This window comes from Trichechus manatus, unplaced genomic scaffold, assembly GCF_000243295.1.
Source record: "Trichechus manatus latirostris isolate Lorelei unplaced genomic scaffold, TriManLat1.0 scaffold00065, whole genome shotgun sequence".
Classification (NCBI taxonomy): Eukaryota; Metazoa; Chordata; class Mammalia; order Sirenia; family Trichechidae; genus Trichechus; species Trichechus manatus.
In genome coordinates this window covers 9,887,215-9,896,728 of record NW_004444001.1, presented here as the reverse complement: position 1 = coordinate 9,896,728, position 9,514 = coordinate 9,887,215, and the positions used below count along the sequence as shown (strand labels likewise).

General features: G+C 55.8%; 1 protein-coding gene across 1 annotated transcript; it reads right to left on the bottom strand.

Moving 5' to 3' along the window:
- Window positions 1–1,819: 1,819 nt before the first annotated feature.
- Window positions 1,820–9,128, bottom strand: SLC29A1 (solute carrier family 29 member 1 (Augustine blood group)). The gene is made up of 13 exons (XM_023734104.1): window positions 8,986–9,128; window positions 7,904–7,986; window positions 5,803–5,884; window positions 5,484–5,686; window positions 5,247–5,386; window positions 4,530–4,664; window positions 4,338–4,435; window positions 4,114–4,192; window positions 3,586–3,683; window positions 3,226–3,334; window positions 2,920–3,005; window positions 2,328–2,527; window positions 1,820–1,931 (listed from the first exon to the last, which is right to left on the bottom strand). Exons 2-13 carry the CDS (start codon window positions 7,930–7,932, stop codon window positions 1,820–1,822), a joined length of 1,371 nt encoding a protein of 456 aa, XP_023589872.1. The 5' UTR covers window positions 7,933–7,986; window positions 8,986–9,128.
- Between the last annotated feature and the right edge of the window lie 386 nt (window positions 9,129–9,514).

Below are 9,514 nucleotides of genomic sequence, written 5' to 3'. Positions count from 1 at the left end.
AAGGCACCCAGGGAGAAACACAGGGTTCCTGTTGGTCCTGAAAGGAAAGCATAGGGTAAAATGGGGAAGTCGGGGAGACTGATGGCAAGGAGGGCAGGGGAAGATAAAGGGCTCAGGTTTGTCTCTTACAGCTTGACTCTTATTGCCAAATGGCCTTCCATAGACTTTTTCAACTTGAGAGGAAAGGAGTATCTTATTTTCCACCAACCTCAGATATGTACCCTGGTTTGACAAATTAGTACATAGACTTTAGTTCCCAATACAATGGTATACTTAACTACCCCATTAGGGTTTCAGAGCTCATCAATGAGCCTTAAAAATGGGCTAACAGCCCTTAATGAGGTCTGAAGCCTTCAATTAAATTAAACTCATGTGAGAAATTAAGCCCTATCAGAGGTGCCAACTCTGTAGCAATCTGCTGGCTGGCTCAGCTCTGCGGAGATACCTCTTGTCCTTCTGGAGGAGTCTGAGGCTGCACCTGAGGCCCAGGTCAGTGAGGCTGGGGCCTCTGTGGCCAGAGCTCCACTCCCATTCCAGTCAAGAAGTCATTCTTGAGAAGGGGGCCCCAGCAGCATGGCCCCCACCTCCGAGGCACTCTTACAGGCCCCCATACCAATCCACCCCTCCCTAGGCCAGAGTCTGGGATGAGAAGCGGGGGGGACCCAGCTTCAATGCAGGACACATAGGCCCCTTGTTCCCCAGGCAGTCTGAGCTTTGGTGTCAGGGCACGGTGCCAGGTAGGGGCGAACCCTTAGGCCTCAGCCTCTTTCTGCCTGATGGTGCAGGAGTGCTGCCAGGAGCTGAGGTTGGGGGTTGTGGGGTGGGGCACGCTAGCCAGTGCTGCAGAGCTCACTCCTGGGGCTGAGGACAGAGCACAAGCGGGTGGTAGTGAAGACAAAGGAAAGACAGAGAGCCATCTCCATCCCCAGCCCTATGAAAGAAGGAATGAAGTAGCAAAGAAAAACTTGGCCTTTGGGCCAATGGTCAGTGTCCTGGCTCCAGGCCTGTCTCTCCCTGTGGTCCCAGTAGGAGGCACTGCAGTCCCTCTGAGGCCAAGAGGACTACCTCCCCTTGGACCTGGGCCCAGCCCTGGCAGAGGCCCAGCTAGGTCATTCTCATCCCCCCAAGACTCAGGCTGCCAGCCCTCTGCCTTCTTCAGGGCATGAGGCCATGGCTGGAGGACACAGGGAGCCAAGGAGGGATTAAAAAAAAAAGGTTTATTTAATCACAGAGCCTCTGAAGGCACTTGGTTTCTGTTGAGTATAAAAAAAGGCAGTATAATGACAATCTGTATAACGTGCATGATGGATAGTAACTAGGCATGGAGAGCAGGGGAGGGGATGCGGGGTGGGGCGGGGGGGGGCAGTGGCGACAAGTACATGGGGAGAAGGGGAGGAGGAGAAATAATCAGATTAGACCATATAAGGGTCAGTCCTGGTCCCTAACCACCCTTGGTACTAGGACAGGCCGACAAACATACATACATATAGATAGGATACACTCACTCATCTCGGAGCCCAGGAGCCTCTGTGGTCCTGCTCAAGCAGAGGCCAGCCAGAACCAAGTGCAGGGGAGGCTTGGGCAGATGCAGAGACTGCGCCCCCTCCGTTGACTTTGACCTTCAGGACCACAGTGGTTTCCACTGTCCACCTACAGAAGCTCCCTCCCCTGGGCCTGGCCACCTGGGCCCAGCACAGGCAGTGAGATACCAGAGGTCGGCTAGAAGAGAAAGCCTCCAGACCACCCCTACCCATCCCTGGAAGAAGAAAGAAGGTGGCCGGAGGCAGGTGGGCAGTGCAGTCCTTCTGTCTGTCCACGGTCACACAATTGCCCGGAACAGGAAGGAGAAGACAGCCCCCAGTGCCAAGCCGAGACACAGAAAGAAGGCCATGATGGCTCCTGCGGTCTCCGCCTCAGCCGGTTTCACTTTCCTGAGGGAGGGAGGCAAGGCCACCTCAGGATGGGCTCCTGCCCCAGCCAGGGCAGGGGGTGTGGGACTTAACTGAGTACCTAACTCAGCTAACTAACCCATCCTATATCCTAACCCCAACCTAGCTTTTTTCCCTTGGGGAGGATGTGTACTGGGGCTAGCTTCCACCTCATCCTGACAGCCCCCCTCCCACATCTCCACCTAAGCCTGGGCACCCTACTCCTACCACCTCCCCCTCAGCCTCCATGCCTCTCCCCAGGGGTCTCCCATCTCAGCCTGGGAACCCTAAGTTCCAGGATCAGAGAGCCTCCTTTTGGCCTCTCTAACTCTGAGTGTCCCCCACTGGAGCTCTGGACCCTGCCTGATGCCACCAAGGTCCCCACCTGGCCCTACTCACTTGGGCCCATAGCACATGCAGAGGCTGGCGAGGTAGCCGTTGGAGAAGGCGAAGGCGGCCATGAAAAAGATGAACCAGGCATCGTGCTCAAAGACCACAGGCAGGTAGTAGCGGGGATGCACGTTGCACAGTATCAAGAGGGGCACGAACACCACCCGGGCCACCACCAGGCTTGGTAGCCAGTGGCTGTCCTTCCCAGGCTGTGGGAAGCAGGGCAATGCCTTAGTCCAGGCCTGCCCCAAGGGCACACCCAGACACCTAGGCCCTCAGGGCTCTGTGTGGAGACCCTCAGGATCTAAACGGAAACCTCAAAGCCTGGTTATCCTTAGGGATGCTGACTGAGAGGAGGCACAGTGGAGCGCCCTGAGGGCGCTGGCAATGTTCTATATCTTGATCTGGGTGGTGATTTTACAGGAGTGTGTGTTGTATGCATAGCTGTATACTTAAAAGTTTGTGCACTTTATTATATCTCAATTAAAAAAAAAAAAGAACATACTTCCTTTACCATCATGCCTTCTTGGGTTCCCTTTCTGGGTCTCAAGGCTAGACTCCTCCCTCCCACAGGGGCCTGATACCCCTTTCTTCCACTTACCCACATGAATACGGCTGTGAGGCTCCGACCCAGCCAGTCAAAGACATTGAAAGTCAAGAAACAGGACACAGGAATGAAGTAGTTTCCTGGAAAAGTCAGAGTAGATTAGAGGGTAGTTATCAAACCCTAACCCTCACTGGACAAGTTTCCCCAGCTATAAAATGGAGAAGGTGCTTCCAGCCCAGGGAAGGATAAATAGACTCAGGAGGGTCTGGCTGGAGAGAAGGCAGCCCAGGCTCCCTGTCTCCCCCAATTCCAGTCTTGCTGTAGCCCCCACCCCATCCTGGGAACCCATGACATCCTCACCCCAGGCACTGGCGCCCGCGATGCTGGACTTGACCTCGGCGGACACAGCAGGAAATAACCCAATGGTGACAGTGAAGACAAAGCAGACGGAGAAAGCCAGGACTGAGATCTGGAGAAAACGGCAGGAAATTCACCCAGGCCTGAGTTTTCAAGGTGGTCATGCAGAAAAGAACCCCCACCCCAACAAAGACAGACAGACAGACAGACACACACACACACACACACGCACACACACATATACACACATGAAAGCGAATCCAAATCTCAGGTCAGAAAGGGAGGAGCTGAGTGGGGACAAGGAGCGGGGGCAAAGGAAGAAGAGGCTGAGGAGGAGAGGGCAGGACACCCTGGCCCACGTACATTTTTGAGGATGGCTCTGACAGAGGGTTTATTGGAGGTGGGCTGAGAGTTGGGGGCTGAGACCCTGGGCTCCTCTTTGCCTGCTCTTGGCTCCTCTCCTGGGGGGTGAGAGGTTGTGGAGGGATCTTCAAGTCATGGGGAGAGATGAGACCAAAGGGGGGGGGGGTTGGTTGGGAGCACACAGCCCCTTAACTAGTCCATGGTCCCACCCTCATGCCCAGCCCAGACTGTCCCTCTAGCTCCCACAGCCCGCGTCACCTGGGTCCTGACCTCTCCCTGGAGCCTCAGGTCAGGTTACTTTCCTAAGAACTTGAAAATGCTTTGACTACCCTTCAGTCCAAATATCTCCCCATTTTATCTTTTCCAGTTCTTATCTACCATTGCTCCCCTCCGCCACCCCAGCTCCTCTGTCCTCTGCTGGCTCACTACTGCCCACAAATAAACAGTGTACTCATTCTTGTCATTTTGCTTATGCTGTCCCCTGCCTGGCATGCTGTTCTCCACCCCAGATCCCCAGGCGATTCAGACCTTTACTAATGAGGTCCAACTTGGTCTCCTGCTCCCCAGGCCCTTCAAGCTTGTGCTGCTGGTAGTAGCGGTAGAATTTCTATCAAGTAGGAGAGACAGAAAAGGTAGATTCAGGAGTGGGATCTCCTGAATTCCTGCCTCCTCCAGGTTTCGACCTCCGACCACTCTTGGTCTGCAACCCTGGACTCCACACACCCCAAACCCCAGCCTTCTGCATTGCTCACCAGGTGGGGCAGGCCCAGGTAACAGATGATGGTCAGAATGATGACCGCACAGGCTGTGATAAAGTAGCCAAAGGCACTTTCTGACAGCTCTGAGCCACCTGAGGTGGGGATAGTGGTGTCAGTGATCAGAGATAGGTCCCACCTCCTTCTCACAAAAACCAAGGCAAGAGGCAAGTAGGCAGCAGGACTTACTGGCAATGGCACAGATCATGGCCACTGAGGAGAAGCAGCCCGCCAGGCCCTGGCCACTCATGATGGGGGCCGTGTAGCTGATCGGCAAGAGGCCAGCCAGACCAAACAGACTGCCCTGCAGTATGGCACCAAACGCTGGGGGAACAGGATGGGCATCAGTGGGGGAGGGGGAGCAGGGCGGGGCTCACTTCCACTAGGGCTGAGGTTGGAGGTTGGGGGTTTATAGGAAAACGAAACCAGCTGCCATCAAGTCAACTCCAATTCATGGTGACCCATGTGTGTCAGAGTAGAACTCTGCTCGGTAGGGTTTTCCACGTCTGGTTTTTTGGAAGTAGATGGCCAGGCCTTTGTTCCGAGGCACCTCTGGGTGGACTTGAACCTCTAACCTTTCGGTTAGCAGCCAAACACGTTAACCATTTACACCACCCAGGGACACATATGGGGTTGCTATGAGTCAGAGTCAACTTGACAGCAACTGTTGGTTACAGGAAAACAGGTCCCTGTAATTCCTGCTTTATTCCCAGTGAGTCCTGATACTGAGCTGCCCTTCTCTCTGCTCCCATTCCCAACCTGTCCATGCCTGTTCACGCCTCTGAATCCCAAGTGCCCACAGCACCCGTTCCCTTCTGGGTCCTCTCAGCTGACCCTGGGTCTGAAAGAATGGTGGTGGTATGTGGGGAAGACTGCCCTGCAGGCCCCCTCCCAGCCCCAACTTACAATTAATGAATACGATCTTGATCATGGTGATGACGAAGAAGGACAAAGCATCCATCTGTACCTTCACCAGGATGGCAGTGATCATGAACACCAGCAGGATGGCCAGCAGGCTGCCCAGGATCCGTACTGACTGAGGGATCCTGCCGGGAGGGGCCGAGCGGGACAGGAAGGGGTGGTCAAACCTGGCTCTCAGTCTGGGGACTGTAGGAGACAGTGAGGGGTGAGGTGGGCCCTCACCTCTGATGCAGGAAGGAATTGAGGCACGTGAAGAGCAGCAGGGGCAGCATGGCACACAGGGTCATGACATTGTTGAAGGTGGCACTGAGAGAACTCCGCTCGGTAGAGGGTGCTGCAGGGGGTGCTGAGGCCTGGATGTCCTTGTTTACCTCAGCAGTGTCCAAAGACACATTATGGGACTTGTCCAGGCGGGTTGTGAAATACTGTGGGATTTGTGGAAAGGAGTGTTGGAGCCTCTGTCCCTGAGCCCGCATGCACAGATGCAGGCCCTGCACACCCAGTGACCCTGCCCCCTCAGGCCCAATGCCCCCAGCCTCACCATAGTGGCCGTCATGAAGAAGTTCCAAGGGAGCAGCGTCCCCAGACCGAGCATGAAGAAGATAAGCCAGACAGCTTTGTACCTGGGCATGGGAAAGGAAAGGGGGCCAGAGTGACTCTCCATCCTGCCCTCCTTCCCCAGAGCAAGCCTGGGGACGCCCCTCCCTCCCTGACCTTCAGTCTCTCCAGGTGTCCCTCTGACCAGGGTAAGAGGCTGGGGCTGGAGAACTCTGTGTTTGTGTCCACGTGCATGTGTCCTTCTACAGGTATGTTTGTTGGGAGTCAGGGGAGAGGGTACCCTGGGAGAGAGAAAAGCGCACAATACTAATCCAGAACGTCCAGAGTGGGAGGGAGGCCAGTGACACATGGCAGAATGGCATGGCTGATAGGACCTTAGTTCTCAGCCCTGGAAGACTTGGGGGACGCTGCAGGCTAGGAACCATTGTGACCCTCACATCTGGGGTTGGTTTTGGAAATCTTGCTGAAACACTGGGGGTGGGCGGGTGAGTGAGAAAGCAAACAGTTAAGTTGTTTTTCCAACTCCAATAGGAGTTGGAAATGATTATGGCATCTGGGCAGGGACTCTGTGGTTCCCCAAAGAGGATTCTGAGGTCAAGAAACTCCCGGCCCATTTTGGACCTAGTAGGCAGGCAGGTGGGTGCCTCAAGGCTGCCAGGAAATGAAGGAGGTGTTTTTTCCTGGCCTAGACAGAAGTGGCTCTGTAGGTCACACCACTTACAGCAGGTCAGGAGGTGTAGGGCAACTGGACATCATCTGGGCCCCACAGTGTAAACAAGGGCCATCCTAGTTTTCAGCCAGGGGATTGCCCCAAACCCTACACTTCAGGGCCATGTCTGGGACAGGCCTTGTCTATAAGCTTAGGACCCTCCCACCACAATCCTCAGACATGCCCACTGTACCCTGCCCACAGCCTAGCCCTGCTTTCTCCACAGAGATGACAGGGACTCAGACCAGGGCTGTGAGACGACAGGTCTGGCCAGAGCAGAGGGGCCTGGACCACAGCAGGCCTCTCACAGGGAAGGCCTGGGTGAGCGCCCAAGTGGGCAAGTCTAAGCCATTGCAATCGCAGCCCCCTGAATTCCCTCAGATAGTCCTCACCTTGAATAAGAGAGCCAAGGGCTTAGTTCACAGGCCCAGACTAGAGTTAGAAAGGTCAAACAGGACCAACGGCCAGAATGAGGTTGGGAAACGAGTGAGTGCAACAAGGTCGATGGAAGTGGGAAGAAAGAAAATTGGGGTTCAGGAGACTGCCTACTACAGGAACACTAAGGCTGGGGTGGGGGCAGGCAGGCAGCCCAGGAATGGAGGAGAGGAGGGCCCTAACGAGGGCCATGTACTTACTATGTCTCCTTAAATCCTCTCCCCTCCAAATGAGCCCCTATGAAGTAGCTATTCTTACTCTTCTTTTACAGATGGTGAAAGAGTCCCAGAGAGATGAAGCTAAGTGCCCAAGGCCCCATAGCCAGAAGTGGCCTAGTTCTGTGGCCTCTGGCACAGGAGGAGACAGGGTGGGCAGGGGAACTGTGATGGGGTCTGAGGCCTGAGCTGGAGGGAGAGACAGAGCCTTGCACCTGGAAGGCGTTTCAGATCCCAGGCCGTGCTTCTCAACTTTCTTGGCCCCTTGACCCCTTGGAGAACTGGAATCAAGCTCCAGCCTCTCCCCCAAAACACACTTGCACAGAATACAATTGTAGGGTCTCACAGGCTCCTGAGGTGGGAAAGTGAGAGAAAGGTCAGGTCAAGGGCTAGAGTGGGACGGGCTCATCTGAGGTTCTGCTAGATGTGCTTGGGAATGAGGGGAGCTGCCAAATGTCTCCTTACAATGGTGGCAGGAGGAGCCGGAAGCTGCTGGTTGGCTAGAGAGCAACAGTGGAAATACTGACAGGCCAGGGAAGGACTACCGCCCACCTACCCAGCCAAGGCACACACGGCCCCCACCCTGACCCAGACCTGACTCACAGCTACCTGGACAGAAGGCCAGCCAACAGTGGCAACCCCAGATTCCAAAGGACACTGCACCCAGTGCCCCGGAGACCCATTTACACCCCCCCCCCCCGTGCCCAGCCCAGGTCCCCCAGTACCTGTCCTGAGGCTGGTGACTGGTTGTCATGGTGACAGCGTTCTTGGCGTTGTCTGGCTGAGAGCTCCCTTCCTCTGAGGCTCGCTGGGGGCAGAAGTAGTGAGAGGCCCTGTTTTGGCTCTGCTTTCCCACAGATCTCCTCTGACCCCGGGAGAGGGATGCAGGGCAGGCAAGCAGCAGAGTGCAGCAGGAACCCTCTGGCCCTGCCCCTCAGGCTGCTCCACCTGGGTGTGTGGGCAGCCTCTGCTCCCTAACCCCCAGCTGGCCCCCTGCCTGCTCAGGCTCTACCTGGCTCCTGGCCTGGCCACTGCCACTGCTATTTTTATCCAGCAGCTGCAGCAGTTTGTAAGCTGGGAAACAGGAGGGTGGAGGGCAGGAGGGCAGGAGGAGGAAGAACAATTGAGAGGGAGGGAAACACAGTCAAAGAGGGCAGGGAAGAGGACAAGAAGGGTCAGGGGCCGACAACAATGGAAGGAGAGGGACAGGAGGAGGTAAACAGAGTGAAGCAGATAAGGCTGAGGTGCTGCTAAAGAGGCCTCCCCTGTCTCTCTGTGCAGTCCCTCCCTGGCCTCTCTGTCTGAACCTTCTTTGCCAGCTACTGCTCCAAGGGCTTCCTAGTTCAGAACAGTTTTCCAGGAAAATATTTGTCAGTGGGTGTGGACCCAGCCCTTTCTACAACCTAGCCTGGCCCCTCCCACACACTCCAGCCCTGCCCCTAGAGTCACTCCATCCCCACCTCAGTTCCTCTCTGACTCAATCCCAGGCCCCTGTCCTCTTCCCCTTTCTGAGACGGTTCTGAGAGGGGCCTTGACGGGAAGACTGGAGGAGTGGAGAGCATAGGCCTGACTAACTGCAGAGTCCCAAAGCTCCCAGCCTCTCACTTCAGTGTCTCTCTCCAGTCCTCGCTTGTGGGGGGAGGAGCCCTGGCACTAGCAGACTAAACAGCTTTCCCGTTGGATGGCATGGAGGCCAGGCTGTGCTGGTGCATCCTCCACATGCTGGCCTAGCTCTGGGAGCCAAACCATGCTGTTTGGGGTGTGAGGAAAGGCCTTCCCGCCCACCCCAGCCCAGCCAAGCACTCACCCGCTGCTTGTCAACAGAAGGGTCAGAGCAGAGGGGACCCAGGCAGGCCTCAGGAGGTGGTTGGAATTCAAGCTCAGGCTGGCAGTCTTGTCCTTGGGCTCCTGGGTGAGGGTCCAGAATTAAGAAGGTAACACAAGGCACGTTAGGAGAGAACTCCTCAGGCCTCCCTGAGGAAGGGAGCAGAGCCATTGTGAGAAGAGTCACACAGCGCAGTGATTAAAAATCCCTCCTGAGGCTTGGTAGATAAAAGACAAGGACGCTCAGCAGGGGAGCTGCAGGGGGTGGGTGAGCTCAGGTGCAGCCAGTGCGCCAGGCCCCAGCCTGAGACAAACAGACTCTAATGGAGTCCCTTAAGCCCTCAAGAGGCTTTCCCACCCCTCCTGATAATCTCCCTCAACCCCTCCCTGGGCAAACGCCAGACTCTCCAAAGGCCTTCCTCAGTCCCCCAACCCACACCAGGGTTGCAGGGGCAAGGAGAGGGGAGCAGACCCAAACACCTCCCAAGGGAGGCAGAGGGCTTCTTTCATTC

Coding starts and splice junctions, on each gene's coding strand:
- SLC29A1 (XM_023734104.1), bottom strand. CDS start 7,932: ATGACAACCAGTCACCAGCCTCAGGACAG. Junction 5,687..5,802: donor TCTTCATGACGGCCACTATG/GTGAGGCTGGGG, acceptor CAAATCCCACAG/TATTTCACAACCCGCCTGGA. Junction 3,335..3,585: donor TCAGAGCCATCCTCAAAAAT/GTACGTGGGCCA, acceptor CGTTTTCTCCAG/ATCTCAGTCCTGGCTTTCTC.